This window comes from Pongo abelii, chromosome 19, assembly GCF_028885655.2.
Source record: "Pongo abelii isolate AG06213 chromosome 19, NHGRI_mPonAbe1-v2.0_pri, whole genome shotgun sequence".
In the NCBI taxonomy this organism is placed as follows: Eukaryota; Metazoa; Chordata; class Mammalia; order Primates; family Hominidae; genus Pongo; species Pongo abelii.
Window position 1 is genome coordinate 50590824 of NC_072004.2, and position 19325 is coordinate 50610148.

Below are 19325 nucleotides of genomic sequence, written 5' to 3' on the forward strand. Positions count from 1 at the left end.
AATAGTAAAATGTAGACAGAACGTGATTGTGCATTTTGTGCATACACCAACAGAAAAGGGTGCTGGGAAACCTGTGGACCAACATACTAAGTGTGGTTCTTTTGATGGTGGTTATCATGGATTTTTAAAAATCTTCCTGGTTTTCCGTACATTCTGACTTTCCTCTAATGAGTATGAATAAATACGTATTTCTTGAGGAATGTGAAAATAACTTTATCTTCCCAGATTTCTCATAATTGAAAATGTTGGAATAAATGGTCCTGGGACAGATCTTTCCACTGAGAAGGGCAGAAGGGAAACCCTGGGGATTCAGCTGGGTTTCTGTTGCATTTCTAGTAACACACAGTTGTGAAAGGCCAGTGTTGGCCACTCCCCAGGACAGTCTGGGGTAGAGGAGGTCAGGATTTAACTACTTGAGGTACCAGGGAACAGATGTGGCCACAGCCCTTCCCGACTCACTGTTTTCCCTTCCACAGTCCCTGTCTTCTCTTCACTGATGCACATAGATGCTTGACCAGAGGAGAGATTTAGTTTTCATCCGAGGATTATCTGTTATGTTGCAGTTCTGAAATTCCCATAATGTTTAAGCTAGAACACAAGTGATTTCATTATCTCCAATGTGTATGGCTTGATATAAATATATTCCATTATGTAGCACCTTAAATCCAGATAAAACATAAGGAATTTCTATTCCATGTTTGTATGATCAATGTTAATAATATAAGAAAATCTAAAAAGAAGCTATTTCCTATATTACAGTATGAAATAAATATGCTGAATGATTTGTTTTGGGGGGTGGAAAGGTGTAAGACTGAAGAGGGTGCCTGTGGGGAACAGTGATAGGAGTCCTTTCTTAAGGGTTGGGTTTTACATATGTCTTTTAAAATAGATGATATCACTAATAAATTATCTGTGGGCATCATGAAAAAAGTGTATAATGTACAACTTTATGAGCTTGACAGTTGGTGAAAACTTTTCTGTTTAAAATTTTATTTGGCCCTCCCCAAAAGAAATGTTTATTTATGAGTATTAGGATAGTTCCAGTAGTAATGCCTCAAAAGAACCAGGAGGCATAGTGTTGTCTAAAATGTGGACTCAGGAGCCAGACTGCCTGGCTGTGCAATTAGCCTTGTCATTTCCTAGATATGTGGCAAGTTAATTAACTTCTCAGTGTTCTTAGCTGTAGAATGGGGATAATCACAATATACATCTCAGGGTTATATTAAAACCTGAAAAAGTTAATTTTGTAAAGCACTTAGAGTGATATCTGGCAAATAAAAGTGTTTATAAAAGTAAACCCTATGAAAGTGTTTACTCATTAAATACAATAATCTGAAACCATTAGTGATTTAAACATTTGTGGCTGACTTGGTAATGTTTATGAAAATAAATACTGTCTTTATAATCTTTGACCTTATTTTACTCCTAGGAATTTATTGTCCAGTAAACATTTTCACAGGCAAAAATATTACTATAAAATCATGTTTATTACATCAATCTGTGCAAAACGAAAAAATACACAATTAAAATGGCCATCAAAAGGAGTATTGATTAAACGAATGATAGTAAATCCATTCATTAGTAATCATATTATCCAAAAAGAATGAGGCATATTTATGTGACATGGGAAGATCCACAACTAATGTTAAATGGTAAAAGATATAAAACGTTATGCCCAATAAAATACTTTCTGTGAGAGAATATGTTAATTTATGCAAGTGGCGCCAATGTGGAGGGTTTATGCTAATTTCATTATACCTCACAGACAGACCTGGGCTCTCCCACTCATCATCTATGTGGCCTGGGGTAAGTCATTGAACTGCTGTAACCCTCAGCTTCTTCATCTGTCAGGCAGTGATACCCTGACTGCTCTGCAGGGTAACTCTGAGATTTAAACGTGATCATCCCAGAATATGCCTGGCAAACAGTAGGAGCTCAGAACTTGATGTTTTTTTCCTACAGCAACTGCTGTAGGGGATAGTAGCTAATGGAACATGTTGGTAAATCCTTATATATAGCAAATATTGTAGAAACATAACTACATCCTACTATTTTTTCAAACCCTCCCCCCACCCTTTTTTTTCCCCTGAGACACAGTCTCACTCTGTTGCCCAGGCTGGAGTGCAGTGGCACCATCTCGGCTTGGCTCACTGCAACCTCTGACTCCCGGGTTCAAGCGATTCTTGTGCCTCAGTCTCCCAAGTAGCTGGGATTACAGGCATGTGCCACCATGCCCAGGTAATTTTTTTGGTATTTTTAATAGAGATGGGGTTTCTCCATGTTGGCCAGGCGGGTCTCCAGCTCCTGGCCTCAAGTGATCTGCCTGTCTCGGCCCCCCAAAGTGCTTCCTCAAACCTCTTCTATCCAGTAAAACAGCCTCACTGGGTCAGTGGATATCATGTGGCTGCCTCACATTTTTACTTTATAAAAGGTCATCCTGAGGCCATTCGAAAGTATGAATCAAAACACTTTAGGAACAGGGCCACAGGTTTGCATGAGGCTTGTCAGTGGACCTCCAGGATGAAGACCAAAGGAATTGTGCAATTTCTAGTGGAATCATTTACACTTAAGATCTTATTTATTTATCAAAAGACTGCTTGCTGTGAGGTAGGAATTCTTAACCCCAATTTGCAGAAACTGAGACTTTGCCTGACACCACAGAGCTAGGAAAAGGTGGGCATAAGATCCTCACCAAGTCTGACTTCCAAAGGAAGATTTGAAAAGAAACCTCCTTGCTACCTGCCAAATCTCTGTAGAGCCAGCAGCCATGTTCCCACATGAAACAGGACAATGACAATAGCACCAGGAATAGCTACTCCTGGTCAGATCCCCTCATGAGCTCAACCCCGCAGGATGGGGACACCGGGCCCTGCTTAGGGGAAAGGAAGGGGGTTTGTAGAGGAAGCCCAGCCAGCCAAGCAACCAGAGATGGGAAAAACCCACTGGGAGGAACTTGCTTGCTCTAGCTGGGCTTTGCAAAGAACAGGAAAAGATGAGTCTGCACAGACAGAAATGGTCTAGAATGGCTGAATGTTTCATGTAGAAATTTTATGATTAATACACTTGTACCATTTCTTAGAATCATTTGCTTGTTTAATTCCAGTCCATCAAGTGATAATTTTGTTGATATTTAGAGGCTCCTCAGTTAATTTCTGTGGGATTTTTGGTTATATTTAATAAGGAAAATAATATGAACTGTCTAAGAAAAAAAGAAACAAAGCCAATTATTCCTGAGAATGTTTAAATTTATTGACGCACACTTTGTTAATTTTTAGTATAGAACCTACATTTCATAATAGAAAACCTTGGACTTCCCAGTGGTAGCTGCTGGAATGAGGTGTTTGTCCAGTACATCCAGAACATTGCCACAGATTAACTTTAGCTCAGTCTCAACCTGAAAAAATAAAAATAAATTAAAAAAAATCAGATCGTTGAAGTCTAGAAATTCTGTAAATTATTAAACATTCTATGTACCTCTGTTTTTGTGGAAGAGAGCTTAGTGTTACAGAGAATTCGTTTCCCTCTCCAAACTCCCTTCTTCCCTTTTGACACAAAAGCAGAGAAAAGCTGCCTGTCGGTCATCAAAAGTATCTTTTCCTTTCGGCAGGCAATTAAGTGCTACACACACACACCATCCCCCACCCCAACACCCCCTCACAGTCCAACGGAAGAATCAGCAATGACTGAAACTAAACACCGATGCTACTTGGTAAACACTGGTCAATTACATGAATATTTCACAAGGTAGCAACTATTGTGTCCATTTACTTGGGAAAACAGAAGCTAAGACATTTGCTGAAAAGTCATCCCCTTAAAAGAACTTAATAAGCAGAGCTAGGATTTGAAGCCAGGCAGGGTGCAAGGGACAGTACAAAATTCAAACCCAGGCAGTTTGCCTTCAGTACTTATATTCCTAACAACGTTCAACAGGCAATCCCTTTAGGGGAAGAGATCCAAAACTAGTTAAGATACCAAAAATCTGTGGACCAAAGTAACTATTGCCACTCATTTATATTCACGTATAATGCTGAAAATGTACACCACCTCTAAAGGTACATCCCAGTTTACTTCTTTTTTTTTTTTTTTTTTTTTTTTTTGAGAGGGAGTCTCACTCTGTCGCCCAGGCTGGAGTGCAGTGGCGTAATCTCAGCTCACTGCAACCTCCACCTCCCGGGTTCACGCCATTCTCCTGTCTCAGCCTCCTGAGGAGCTGGGACCACAGGCGCCTGCCACCACGCCCAGCTAATTTTTTGTATTTTTAGTAGAGATGGGGTTTCACCATATTAGCCAGGATAGTCTCGATCTCCTGACCTCGTGATCTGCCTGCCTCAGCCTCCCAAAGTGCTGGGATTACAGGCATGAGCCACCACGCCTGGCCTATTATTTGTTTTTTAGACAGAGTCTTCCCCTGTCACCCAGGCTGGAGTGCAGTGGCCCTATCTCAGCTCACTGCAGCCTCTGCCTTCCAGGTTCAAGCAGTTCTCATGCCTCAGCCCCCTGAGTAGCTGGGATTACAGGGGTGTGCCACTGTATCCGGTTAATTTTTGTATTTTTAGTAGAGATGGAGTTTCACCATGTTGGCCAGGCTGGTCTTGAATTCCTGGCCTCAAGAGATCCACCTACCTCGGCCTCCCAAACTGCTGGATTATCGGTGTGGGCCACGTGTGGCCCAACTCTACTATTTCAATGAAGCTCCTGTACCCTAGGTCATCACTGACTTGCCAGTTGCTGAATCCAGTTGTCTTTACTGAGTTGGTCCTTAATTTAACTTTCTTTTGCATTGAAGCTACTGACTGACCACAGCATTTTGAAACTCTCTTCGTCTTACTACTGTGATTCTACTTTCCTTATTTTTCATCTTACCTCTTAAGTCTGTGGCTTCTCAGACTTCCTCACAATTCATTGCTTATTTTAAAAACTCAAAAATTTAAACCTCCTGAGCAGTTCAAAAATAATATACCTTTGAAATTTTTTAAACTTTTCAGAGTTGCAAGAATAGTTCAGTGATCATCAGTTGTTACCATTTTGCCATATTTTATATGTCTGTGTGTCCCTCCCTTTCTACCTGCCCCCACATATATGTATATCTATGAATATTCACGTTTTTTAACCTTAGTAAATTTTGTTCCTGTACAATTTGAGAGTTAACTGCAGATTTCATAGCACTTTACCCCTAATTTCTTCTATATGTCTGCTAAGAATAAGGGCATTTTTTTTTTTTTTTTTTTTTTTTTGAGAATGAGTCTCACTCTGTCACCCAGGCTGGAGTGCAGTGGCACAATCTTGGCTCACTGCAACCTCCACCTCCTGGGTTCAAGCGATTCTCCTGCCTCAGCCCCCCAAGTAGCTGGGATTACAGGTGCCTGCTACCACGCCTGCCTAATTTTTGTAATTGTAGTAGAGATGGGGTTTTGCCATGTCGGCCAGGCTGATCTCAAACTCCTGACCTAAGGTGATCCACCCTCCTCGGCCTCCCAAAGTGTTGGGATTACAGACGTGAGCCTCCGTTCCCGGCCTCTTTTTCCTTTTGTAATTAACAAGTGATCTATGGAATGATAGAAACTGTGTGAATATTCTGTCCCATAATAATCTTTACTTAATGGTTTCATCTGAATTGCTTCTTGCCCAAATCAAATATTACTATAGTGATTAGAAAATGGAGACTTTTCTATTTTTTCTGTATTGTTTCTATATTGTCATTCTTCTGTAAAGATTTTTTTATACTCCTTTTTTTTTTTTTTGAGACAAAGTCTCACTTTGTCACCAGGCTGGAGTGCAGTGGTATGATCTCAGCTCACTGCAACTTCCGCCTTCCAGGTTCAGGCGATCCTCCTGTCAGCCTCCAGAGTAGCTGGGACTACAGGCATTCGCCACTGTGTCCAGCTAATTTTTTGTATTTTTAGTAGAGATGGGGTCGCACCATGTTGGCCAGGATGGTCTTGATCTCTTGACCCCGTGATCCAGCCACCTCGGCCTCCCAAAGTGCTGGGATTACAGGTGTGAGCCACCGCGCCTGGCCCTATACTCCCTTTTTACTGGTTTTTTTTTTTTTTTTGAGATGGAGGTTCACTCTCTTGCCCAAGCTGGAGTGCAATGATGTGGTCTTGGCTCACTGCAACCTCCACCTCCCAGGTTCAAGCAATTCTCCTGCCTCAACCTCCTGAGTAGCTGGGATTACAGGTACGTGCCACCACACTCGGCTGATTTTTATATTTTTAGTAGAGATGGGGTTTCACTGTGTCGGCCAGGCTGGTCTTGAACTCCTGACCTCATGATCTGCCCGCCTCAGCCTCCTAAAATGCTGGGATTACAGGTGTGAGCCACTGCACCTGGCCCTTTTTTTTGTTTCTTTGTTTATTTTTTTCAGACAGGGTCTTCCTCTGTTGCTCAGGCTTGAGTGCAGTGGCACGATCATGGCTCACCACAGCCTTGGACCCCAGGCTGTCTCAGCTCACTGCAACCTCTGCTTCCCGGGTTCCAGTGATTCTCGTGCCTCAGCCTCTGGAGTAACTGGGAGTACAGGTGCTCACCACCATACCTGGCTAATTCTTGTATTTTTAGTAAAGATGAGGTTTCACCATGTTGGGCAGGCTGGTCTCAAACTCCTGGCCAACATGGTGATCCACCTGCCTTGGCTTCCCAAAGTGCTTCATATTGTTAGCCCTAATTTTAGTCGAATTCCATAGCGTTCTTCTTCTTTATTTTTATTTTTTATTTTTGAGATGGAGTCTCTGTCCCCCAGGCTGGAGTGCAGTGGTGTGATCTCAGATCACTGCAGCCTCCACCTCCGGGGTTCAAGCAAGTCTCTGCCTCCGCCTCCTGAGTACCTGGGATTACAGATGCCTGCCACCATGCCCAGCAAATTTTTGTATTTTTAGTAGACACGGGATTTCATCATCTTGGCCAGGCTGGTCTTGAACTCCTGACCTTGTGATCCACCCGCCTCAGCCTCCCAAAGTGCTGGGATTACAAGCGTGAGCCACCGCGCTCGGCCACATTCTTCTTTCAGTTCATATTTGGATATCCTTTTTTTCTACAGTGAGAACTCTGGTAACAACATAAATAAATGCAGTCATTTGTTCGGTTGTACAATATATGCATAATGAAAATTAGAATACCAATAGTATTTCCAGCTACAAACCTACTAAGTTTGATTTAATATTTCTTTGCAAGTTTTTGTGTGCTTACCTATAGGCCACTAAGGGTGTGCAGTCTAAAATTACTTAAGTATCTTTTTCTTACTGGGAGCAGTGGCTCACGCCTGTAATCCCAGCACTTTGGGAGGCCAAGGCGGGCAGATCATGAGGTCAGGAGTTCGAAACCAGCCTGGCCAACATGGTGAAACCCCATCTCTACTAAAAATACAAAAATTAGAGGTCAGGAGATCAAGACCATCCTGGCTAACACGGTGAAACCCTGTCTCTACTAAAAATACAAAAAATTAGCCCGGCGTAGTGGCGGGCGCCTGTAGTCCCAGCTACTCGGGAGGCTGAGGCAGGAGAATGGCGTGAACCCGGGAGGCGGAGCTTGCAGTGAGCCGAGATCGCGCCACTGCACTCCAGCCTGGGCTACAGAGCCAGACTCCGTCTCAAAAAAAAAAAAAAAAAAAAAAAAAAAAATTAGCCGGGCATGGTGGCGAGCACCTGTAGTCCCAGCTACTTGGGAGGCTGAGGCAGGAGAATCACTAGAACCTGGGAGGCGGAGGTTGCAGTGAGCCGAGACCACGCCACTGCACTGCAGCCTGGGTGACAGAGTGAGACTCCGTCTAAAAAAAAAATCTTTTTCTCTTATATCTTTTTTCTCTTTCTCTTTCTGTAGTAAAGTTATTGGTGTAATAGTCAATTAAATTTATGTATTCCTATTGTATTCAGTTGTACTTCTCACCCCTCATCCTTGTTGATTTTATTTTACTTTTGAAATATATTAAACATTAATATGGTTCAAAAGAAAAAATCTACATTTTATAATTGCAGTAATATTTGATTTAGGAAAGAAAAAAATGGATGATGAAACCGTTGAGGTTTTACTCAGAAGGTATACTGAAAAGTCTTATTTCTTGTCCTTCCCTTCCATTATCGTTAGCTTTTAGTTTATCTTAGTTGTCTTCATTTTTGCAGGTATAAGCAGATACATATTATATATATATTCTCATTTCCCCTTTCTTGTACAAAAGATAGCATAGTATCCATGCTGTTGTACTTTTAAATACTCTTCTGTATCTTGCTTTTATGGAGATTTTCCTTATTTTTATAGCTTTGTTTAGATTCCTTAGGTTTGGGGCCAATATCCTATGTCCGAGCATTTAGGCTGTTTCCAGTGTTTCACTTTCACAGATAATGTTGCAACCAATAACCTGTGTGTTTGCTTTCCATATTACTTATGGAGATGTACCATCGGGGTAACTTCCTGGAACTTATACCTGGCATGTCTAAAACAGGGCATCATTTTCCCAAAACTTTTTCACTTTCATTTGACGATACTGAATGGCACCATTATCTAACCTATTACTTATGCAGAAATAAAGGTATCATCATTTCCTCTCATATCTAGTTTGTCAGCAAATGCAAATTATGTATTCTTAGCCTTTCATTTTTTTCTACCTTCATTTTCTTATAGATCTTCTTAGTTGGTTTATTATACTAGCCTCCTAACTAGCCTTATTTCTCTCCTAATACTCCCTACTGCTACTAGACGTGTCTGTCGTAAAGCCAAATATTTGTTCATTTCACCCAGACCTTCCTTTGTCCAGACCTTCCGTTTCCTGGCCTCTACCTACTTCTCTAGCCTAATCTCTAACCACTTCTAACCATAGTGAACTACTTGTAGATTCCCCAGACATATCCTGTCCTATCAAGCCTCTTTTGCACTGGAATGCCTTTTTTTTACCTTCTACATTTCCTGCTTTCTTTGTTTCTTTTTTTTCTTTTTTTTTTTTTTTTACCATTTTTGTGGAGAATGGGGTCATGCTTGTTACCAGGCAGATCTCTGAACTCCTGAACTCAGGTGATCCACCTGCCTCGGCCTCCCAAAGTGCTGGGAATACAGGCGTGAGCCATGGTGCCTGGCCTATCTCCTCATTCTATATATGAGAAAACTGAGGCACAAATAGGTGAACTGGCTTGCTTGAGGTCACAGAACTACGTTGTGAACTCATGCAGCCAAGAACTTGCCGTGAACCAAGAGTCAATGCCAATAACCACCATGTTACAGGACCTCAATGCAGAGAAAGAACAGGATCTGGCAACTTTGTTATTACTTTCTCCTTTAAAACATTAAAATCCAGGAAGAAGTGCCCTTTCAGACAAGAAAAACTGATAGCTCTTTCCTACTGCTTTCTGAATCTTGGTTCCCACAAATTAAATAAACTAGGCTGTACTGTGTAAATAGCAGAGTGAACTGATGGAATTATTTGTTACAATTTCTAAGGTCAATTTGCAACATATAAAATTATATACAAGCAGGCAGTCATTGAAAATGTTTGTGGAAGGCTTATGAACTAAAGTTGATAAAAAGTATTAAGCAATATGTGGACACACACACATATATCCACCCTACAGAGCAGACAATCCCAAGTGCTACAGTGCTTGAGCAAATATCTTTAATGAAACTTAAGTAGAGTTACTGCCTTCCAAAATAAAAGCAGCTGCTTGTTTTAATATTATCAATGAGGAAGCTGTGATCTAAACGCATCAGCTGGAATTAAAAGTCATTTTTATTTCACTACTTTAATCCCTAGTCCTGAAACAAGGGAACAAGCCCCACAGTGTTACATTTCACTTGCTAGTAACTAAAGGAATGTATACTCATAACAAAACTTCCTAACCTTACGGAAAGACACAATAGAGAAAAGGAAAAGTTCTCCAGAAAATTTTCTCTCCAGAGATTATCATTATCTATGATTTTTATTTCTTCAGATTTTTTTCTATTCGTATATGAGGTCAGTCTCTATCTGCAGATATAGCTTTTATAAAACACAATTAACAACTCCAAAAGCCTTAGAGAGCAATGGAGAACTTCATTACAGCTTTGAGAAAATGAATAACTGAAAATTACATTGCATGTCACAATAAAACTTCCAAAATGTCCACGTTAGCCATTTTCCCTCCATCTCACAAAACTGCCCTTTCTCTCTTTCTTCCTCCAAACTCATAGCTACCTTGTCTCAAACCTACTTCCTCTTGTTTCTTTTCCTTTTATGTTTTCCTATTCCTAAGTAAAGCAGTCTATAGGCATTTTCAGTTTCCAGCCTAAGTGACCCCATGGTTGAACAACTTGTCAAGTAAATGAAGGCTGCTTCCCCCTTAGAAAGGTCCCCAAAGGGAGGACAGAAACAGCAACAGAAAACACTCATAATTTAATGTTATGGTCCTTTTCACACATATGTAGCTATATCTATTTTATTTTATTTTACTTTATTTTATTTTAATTTTTTAAGACAGAGTTTCACTCTGTCACCCAGGCTGGAGTGCAATGGTGCGGTCTCAGCTCACTGTGACCTCCACCTCCCAGGTTCAAGCAATTCTTCTGCCTCAGCCTCCCAAGTAGCTGGGATTACAGACGTGCACCACCATGCCTAGCTAATTTTTGTATTTTCAGTACAGACGAGGTTTCACCATGTTGGCCAGGCTGGTCTTGAACTCCTGACCTCAGGTGATCCACCTGCCTCAGCCTCCCGAAGTGCTGGGATTACAGCACTTTTACAGCATGAGCTGCCATGCCCAGCCTATTTTATTTTATTTTGTCTTATTTTATTTAGAGACAGTCTTGCTCTATCCCCAGGCTGCAGTGCAGTGGCGTGATCATAGCTCACTTGGCTAATTTTTAAACTTTTTGTAGATATGGGGTCTGGGTATGGTGCCCAGCCTGATCTTGAACTCCTAGGCTTAAGTGATCCTCCTGCCCTGACCTCCCAAAGTGCTGGGATTACAGGCGTGAGCCATCCTGCCCAGCCTGTATCTATTTTATAAGTTGGTTTTTTTGATTACTTTAATGCAAATGAGATTATACCATACTCTCTTCTTTGTCACTTCCTATTTTCATGTAATTTAAGTTAGACATCTGTTGATGTCAGTATAAATAGATCTAGATCATTTTTTATAGTTGTATAGCTTTCATTACATGGATGTTTCACAATTTATTTAGCTAACTACCTATTGTTGGACATTTGGTTATTTCCAAATTTTTGCTATTTTATATAATGCTGCACTTTTATAAAATAGTTTTATATAATTATGTTTAATTATATACTACTACTATGTCTGACAATTGACTTGTATCAAGAACATACAAAGAATTGTTACAAGTTGCCAGGCAGAGTGGCTCACGTCTGTAATCCCAGTGCTTTGGCAGGCCAAGGTGGGCAGATCTCTTGAGCCCAGGAGTTGAAGACCAGCCTGGGCAACATGGGGAGACCCCGTCTCTACAAAAATACAAAAATTAGCCAGGCATAAGGGCACACATCTGTAGTTCCAGCTACTTAGAGGCTGAGGTGGGAAGACTGCTTGAGCCCAGGAAGTTGAGGCTGCAGTGAGCCAAGATCACACCACGGCACTCCAGCCAGCGCATCAAAGGCCCTGTCTCAAAAAAAAGGAAGAAGCGGGGGTGGCAAATAAGTAGAGTACAAGCCACCTCATCCAACCTGATTGGAACCAGTAGTTGACTGGTTAATCAGTTCAAGCAAGGAATCATAAAAATTGATGCATGTGCCGGGCATGGTGGCTCATGCCTGCAATCGCCTCACTTTGTGAGACCGAGGTGGGCTGATAACCTGAGGTTAGGAGTTCAAGACCAGCCTGGCCAACATGGTGAAACCCTGTCTCTACTAAAAATACAAAAGTTAGCCATGCATGGTGGCACACATCTGTAATCCCAGCTACTCAGGAGGCTGAGGCAGAAAAAAGAAGAAGAAATGCTACGTGAAGCCTTTTTATAAGGGCATTAATTTTATTCACGAGGGCAGAGCACTCATGACCTAATCACCACCTTGAAGGCCTCACTTCTTAACATCATCACATTAGGTCTTAGGTTATAACATGAATTTTGGAGGACTCAAGAAAAAAAAAGTGAAAGACAACCCACAGAATGGGAGAAAATACTTGCAAATTATATACAAAGTAGGCCCACTTTATTTGTGGAAAATATGTAGCCAGACACAGTGGCTCATGCCTGTAATCCCAGAACTTTGGAAAGCTGAGGTGGGAGGGTCACTGTCCCAGGAGCTCAAGACTAACCTGGGCAACATAGGGATACCCTATCTCTACGATAAATAAATAAAATTACCCAGATGTGGTGATATGTGCCTGTGGTCCCAGCTACTTGGGAGGTTGAGGTGGGAGAATAATGTGAGCCCAGGAGGTTGAGGCTGCAGTGAGCCAAGATCGCATTAATGTACCCCAGCCTGGGTGATAGACCGAGACCTTATCTCAAAAAAAAATCTATATATCTATATCTATATTTATCTATATATAGATATAGATAAATATAGATATATAAACTTATATTTATAGTTATATCGATACATAAATATATAGCTATATATAAATATATGTTTATAAATATATAGATACATATATGTAACAAAATATGTTCCAAGACCTCCAGTGTATACCTGAAACTGCAGGTAGTACCAAACTCTATATATACTATGTTTTTTTCCTATACATACATACATACTTATGATAAAGTTTAATTTATAAATTAGGCACTGTAATAGAATAACAACAATAACTAATAATAAAAGAGAACAATTAGAATATACTTTTTTTTTGAGATGGAATCTTGCTCTGTTGCCCAGGCTGGAGTGCCGTGGTGCCATCTCGGCTCACTGCAACCTCCGCCTCCCAGGTTGAAGCAATTCTCCTGCCTCAGCCTCCCAAGTAGCTGGGACTACAGGCGCCTGCCACCCCCGGCTAATTTTTGTATTTTTAGTAGAGACAGGGTTTCACCATATTGGCCAGTCTGGTCTCAAACTCCTGACCTTGTGATCCACTCACCTTGGCCTCCCAAAGTGCTGGGATTACAGGTGTGAGCCACCGTGCCCGGCTACAATATACTTTAATATAAGTGACATGAATAGTTTTCTCTCTCTCTCAAAATACTGTAATATTTGGGATTGCAGCTGCCTGCAGGTAACTGAAACTGCAGAAAGCATAAGGGGGACTACTGTATCTGACAATGGACTTGGATCTAGAACACATAAAGAACTCTTACAACTTGATAATAAAAAGGATATAACCCAATTTAAAAATGGACAAAAGATCTGAACAGATATTTCTCCAAAGAAGACATACAAATGGCCAGTAAGGGCCAGGTGCTGTGGCTTATGCCTATAATCCCAACACTTTGGGAGGCCGAGGCAGGTGGATCACTTGAGGCCAGGAGTTCAAGACCAGCCTGGCCAACATGGCGAAAATCCATCTCTACTAAAAATATAAAAATTAGCCAGGCGTTGTGGCGCATGCCTGTAGTCCCAGGTACTCAGGCAGATGAGACACAAGAATCACTTGAACCCGGGAGGCAGAGGTTGCAGTGAGCTAAGATTGCACCACTGCACTCCAGCCTGGGCAACAGAGCAAAACCCCACCTAAAAATAAATAAATAAATAAAAATAAAAGAAAGAAAATAAATAGCCAATAAGCACAAGAAAATACACTCAATTTCTGTCTTAGTCTGTTTGTGCTGCTGTAACAAAATACCTGAGACTGAGTAATTTATAAGCAAAAAATTTATTCCTCACAGTTCCAGAGGCTGGGAAATCCAAATTCAAGGTGATAGCACATTTGGCATTTGGTGAGGGCCTGTTCCATTGTTCCCGTTCTCGCAGAGGCATCTTCACACGGCAGGAGAAGAAAGGAAAAAAGAAGAAGAAATGTTATACGAAGCCTTTTTATAAGGGCATTAATTTCATTCACGAGGGCAAGAGCACTCATGACCTAATCACCACCTTGAAGGCCTCACTTCTTAACATCATCACATTAGGTCTTCGGTTATAACATGAATTTTGGAGGACACAAACATTCAAACCATAGAAACATCGTTAGCCATCAGGGAAGTGCAAATCCAAACCACGTGAAGATACCACTTCACACTCACAAGAATGGCTATAATAAAAAGACAGATAATAACAAGTGTTCGAGAGAATGTGGAAAAATTGAAACACTCATATGTTGCTGGAGGGAATGTAAAATGCTTTGCAATGAAGTTGGAACTGCTTTGGAAATAGTCTGGCAGTTCCTTCAAAGTTTAAACATAGAGTTATCATATGACCTGGCAATGCCAGGCTTCATCATATTCCCAAGGGAAATGAAAACATATGTCCACACAAAAACTTATACGTGAATGTTCATAGCAGCATTATTCATAGTAGTCAAAAAGTGGAGACAGCTGGGCGTGGTGGCTCCCAACACTTTGGGAGGCCAAGGCAGGAGGATCGCTTGAGCTCAGGAGTTCGAGACCAGCCTGGCCAGCATAGTGAAATGTGATCTCTACTAAAAATACAAAAATTAGCGGGACATGGTATACGTGCCTGTAATCCCAGCTACTTGGGAGGCTGAGGCAGGTGAATGGCTTGAATCCAGGAGGCGGAGGCTGCAGTGAGCCAAGATCACACCACCGTACTCCAGCCTGAATGACAGACAGAGACTCCATTTCAAAAAAAAAAAAAAAAGTGATAAAACAGATAAATGAAATGTATTATATTCCTACAATGGAATATTATTGAGCCATAAAAAAACAAAAGGAAAGAAGTACTGACACATGCTATAACATGAATGAACCTTGAAAACATTAGGTTACTTGAAAGAAGCCAGTCACAAAAGACCACAAATTGTGTCGTTCCATTTATATGAAATGTCCAAATAGGCAAATCCTATCCTAAAAGAAAGTAAATTAGCGGTTGCCTAGGACTGAGGGATGGAGGAAATGGGGAGTGACTGCTCATAGGTATGGGATTTCTTTTTTGGGAGAAATGAAAATATTCTAAAATTGATTGTGGTGGCCAGGCTCAGGGGCTCACGCCTGTAATCCCAGCACTTTGGGAGGCCAAGGCGGGCAGATCACCTGCGGTCGGGAGTTTGAGACTAGCCTGACCAACATGGAGAAACCCCATCTCTACTAAAAATACAAAATTAGCCGGGCATGGTGGCGCATACCTGTAATCCCAGCTACTCGGGAGGCTGAGGCAGGAGAATTGCTTGAACCAGGGAGGTGGAGGTTGCAGTGAGCTGAGATCGTGCCGTTGCACTCCAGTCTGGCGAGAGAGTGAGACTCCATCTCATTAAAAAAAAAAAAAAAAGAATGTTTCAGGCAGAGGGAAGAGAAGTGCAATGGTGCTATTTCAGGCAGAAGCTTGTCAGGTTTGCTGTGGTGTGGCTAATGTGGAAGGACTCAGTGGGAAGGAAAAGAGATGAGGGCAGAGTACTGGGCAGGGCCAAGTTAAAGCCATATGCATACTGTTACATTTTTTACTTGTCTAATATATTTCAGTAAATATAGACAAAACATTATAAATAAAGATGTAACTTTTGACGTTTGTAAGGTCATCTGTTATTTCCACTCCTTTTTTTTGAGATAGGGTCTCACTCTGTCACCCAGGCTGGAGTGCAGTGGTGCGACCACAGCTCACAGAAGCCTCGACGTCCTGGGCTCAAGCGCTCCTCCCACCTTAGCCTCCTGAGTATCTGGGACTACAGGCACATGCCACCGTGCCCCACTAATTTTTTATTTTTTGTAAAGACAGGATTACTCCATTGTACCCAGGCTGGTCTCAAACTCTTGAACTCAAACAGTCTACCCACCTTGGTCTCCCAAAGAGCTAAGATTACAGACATGAGCCACTGTGCCCAACTTGTTATTTGCATTTGTGATTTTAAAACTCCATGTTTTTTATCATAAGATTGTCAGGTGCTTTCTGAACAGGAAATGCCTTAATTTATGACTCAAAATACAAACAAATGTAGGTGATCAAATGCATATCTATGTCTTCAATGGAAATATATATACATATGTCATTAATGAAGACAACCTGAGAACATGAAATTCATGATATATTTTCTTTTCCATCACCTAGCCCCCTAAAGGAGAGATCTTTCATTCAGAGCCCTGGGTTTTGTTTTGTTTCATGATTTGCATTTTTTTTTTAAATAAGAGTTTATTTATTTCTCTATCTGGGACAGGGTTTTACTCCCATCAGCCAGGCTGGAGTGCAATGGCATGATCTCAGTTCACTGCAACTTCTGCCTCCTGGACTCAAGTGATTCTCTTGCCTCAGCCTCCCGAGTAGCTGGGACTACAGGCACATGCCACTGCATCCAGCTAATTTTTTGTAGAGACAGGGTTTCACCATGTTGGCCAGGCTGGTCTTGAACTCCTGAGTTCAAGCGATCCATCTGCCTCTGCTTCCCAAAGTGCTAGGGTTGCAGGAATGAGCCACCGCGTGGCCAAAAGAGTTTATTTTTTAAAGAAAATTGACTTCTTTGAAAAAGTAGAAATGAGGCTGGGCGCGGTGGCTCACACCTGTAATTCCAACACTTTGTGAGGCCGAGGCAGGTAGATCGCTTGAACTCAAGAGTTTGAGACCAACCTGGCCAACATGGAGAAACCCCGTCTCTACTAAAAATAGAAACATTAGCCTGGTGTGGAGGCAGGTGCCCGTAATCCCAGCTACTCGGGAGGCTGAGGCAGGAGAATAGCTTGAACCCGGGAGGAGGAGGTTGCAGTGAGCCAAGATCGCGCCATTGCACTCCGGCCTGGGCAACAAGAGCAAAACTCCATCTCAAAAAGAAAAGAAAAAGTAGAAATGAGGAAGTGGCCAGCCTGTGTGGGGATCTAATCAAACAAATCTTCCCTTGATGAGGGTAGTACTTAAGTTGAAAAAAATTTGCCTATATAATAAATATTGCAATACTTTATTTTATTTTACATTTTTTGAGATGAGGGTCTCACTGTGTTGCCCAGGCTAGTCTTGAACTCTTGGGCTCAAGGGCTTCTCCTGCCTCAGCCTCCCCAGTGGCTGGGCTAATAAGCACACACCACCGTGCCCAGCTCTACATACAGTTTTTTTTTTTTTTTTTTTTTGAGATACAGTCTTCGCTCTGTTGCCCAGGCTGGAGTGCAGTGGTGCAATCTCCGCTGACTGCAAGCTCCGCCTCCCGGGTTCACACCATTCTCCTTTCTCAGCCTCCGGAGTAGCTGGGACTACAGGCGCCTGCCACTGCGCCCAGCTAATTTTTTGTATTTTTAGTAGAGACGGGGTTTCACCGTGTTAGCCAGGATGGTCTCGATCTGCTGACCTCGTGATCCGCCCGCCTCGGCCACCCAAAGTGCTGGGATTACAGGTGTGAGCCACCGCGCCCGGCCCATACTGATTTTTAAATTAAAAAAATCTACATTCTATATGCCCATCATAGCTTCTCCCTAATAAAATCTTTGTGAGTGTTTATGGGACTTCTTCCCTGGAAAATCTGCAAGCAGCCTGGTAGCTTTATATATATAGGAAAGCCAAAGGACAAACTAGGAATTATGTCAGAGATGGGGAAAGACTAAGGATTTTACCCAAATCAGTTGAGAATCAGCCTTAAGTATAAATGGGCCAGGTGTTGGTGGCTCACACCTATAATCCTAGCACTTTGGGAGGCCAAGGCGGGCAGATCACTTGAGGTCAGGAGTTCGAGACCACCCTGGCCAACATGGCGAAACCCCGTCTCTACTAAAAATACCAAAATTAGCCAGGCGTGGTGGCACGTGCCTGTAGTCCCAGCTACTTGGGAGGCTGAGGCAGGAGAATCACTTGAACCTGGGAGGCAGAGGTTGCAGTGAGCTGAGACCACGCCACTGCACTGCAGCCTGGGTGACACAGCGAGACTCCGTCTCAAAAAAAAATAATAAAATAAAAAATACATGAAGCACAATTAACATTTTATAATTTTATAGAGCAAAAGTTCATAAAAATAAATATTCTAATTAACTGTTTCTCCTACATCTTATAAACACTATTATCAAGCTCATTTAAGATTGAAGATAAATTATATCATGGCATGGGTAAAGATTTTCGATAAGGAGTTGCTGAGATAAGAGTCAAAATTCTCCAGCATAAATTCACTGACAGGGATTTCTGTTCAATCTTTTTAAAATTCTAATATCCAATTTATTTCCTCTAGAGAATAACTCATGTAGAATCATAACCTCTTTGGTGGACCTTGATTTTTCCATCAGTAAAAGTATAGAACTAGTTTTGACTTAACAGTCAACAAATGCCTACCCTCTCCATATCTGGCTGATGAGAGCGCCCTCATGTGTGCATTTGTTGTAATGTTTTAGAAATCTGAAAAAGACAATATTAATCTCAGCAGTAATACAATAAATAATGTCTTCATTTGCACATTTATGATAGCTTCAGGTATTACTCAGTAAAAGCTAAAGGCAAATGCTGTAGTAGGTTAATCTTACTGTCGTTCACTATCAAACCTTTCATATGCCAATTTCATCCTAAAACAGTGAAGTTATTGTTTTGGTTTAAATTTTAATTTAATGACTTAAGGGATTTTTTCCCTTAAAACTTCTAAGTATTTCATTATAATATTATTTCATCATTAGGCTTAAAGGAAAATATGTGGTCAATTGAGTTGTTATTTATTATACATGATAGCTTGACATCATCTTTTTAGGGATGGAAAACAGCTCCAGGGACCAAGTCTAACTCAGGTTTTTGATATAAGAATTTACCTGTCGACCGGGCGTAATGGCTCACACCTGTAATCCCAGCACTTTGGGAAGCCGAGGCGGGCAGATATAGGTCAGCAGATCGAGACCAGGAGTTCAAGACCAGCCTGGCCAAGATGGTGAAACCCCATCTGTACTAAAACTACAAAAATTAGCCAGGTGTGATGGCAGGCACCTGTAATCCCAGCTACTTGGGAGGCTGAGGCAGGAGAATCACTTGAACCCAGGCAGCAGAGGTTGCAGTGAGCCAAGTTCACGCCACTGAACTCCAGCCTGGGCAATAAGAGCGAGACTCCATCTCAAAAAAAAAAAAAAAAAAGAATTTACTAGTTTAAATCATAACAGTTTCTTCCTACTCAAAGAGACTACATTGGAAGAAGCCAAAAGAGAAGCTTATTTATTTATTTATATGCTTTATTTATTTATTTTTGAGACAGAGTCTTGCTCTGTCACCCAGGCTGGAGTGCAGTGGTGTGATCTCGGCTCACTGCAACATCCGCCTCCTGGGTTCAAGCGATTTTCCTGCCTCAGCCTCCCTAGTAGCTGGGATTACAGGTGTGTGCCACAACGGCCAGCTAATTTTTGTATTTTTAGTAGAGACGGGTTTT

The 19325-nt window shown here is 41.6% G+C and overlaps 1 protein-coding gene across 30 annotated transcripts in view; it reads right to left on the reverse strand.

Annotated features, from left to right (window-relative positions):
* Nucleotides 1–3224: 3224 nt before the first annotated feature.
* The window catches only part of LOC129051354 (ribosomal protein S6 kinase beta-1-like), a 33943-nt gene continuing 17842 nt past the window's right edge, over nt 3225–19325 (reverse strand). For 12 of the 30 annotated variants that reach the window (XM_063718633.1, XM_063718636.1, XM_063718644.1 and 9 more), the window contains 4 exons: nt 15150–15247; nt 14525–14640; nt 13736–13828; nt 3225–3394 (listed from right to left, as the gene is read on the reverse strand). In XM_063718633.1, the coding sequence (XP_063574703.1) occupies nt 3390–3394; nt 13736–13828; nt 14525–14640; nt 15150–15247 (312 nt within the window). In that variant the 3' untranslated portion in view covers nt 3225–3389. Of the gene's footprint in view, nt 3395–13729; nt 13829–14524; nt 14641–15149; nt 15271–18256; nt 18320–19325 lie in introns of those variants that run through there. The other 18 variants (XR_010138266.1, XR_010138265.1, XR_010138264.1 and 15 more) reach the window with 13 other exon arrangements.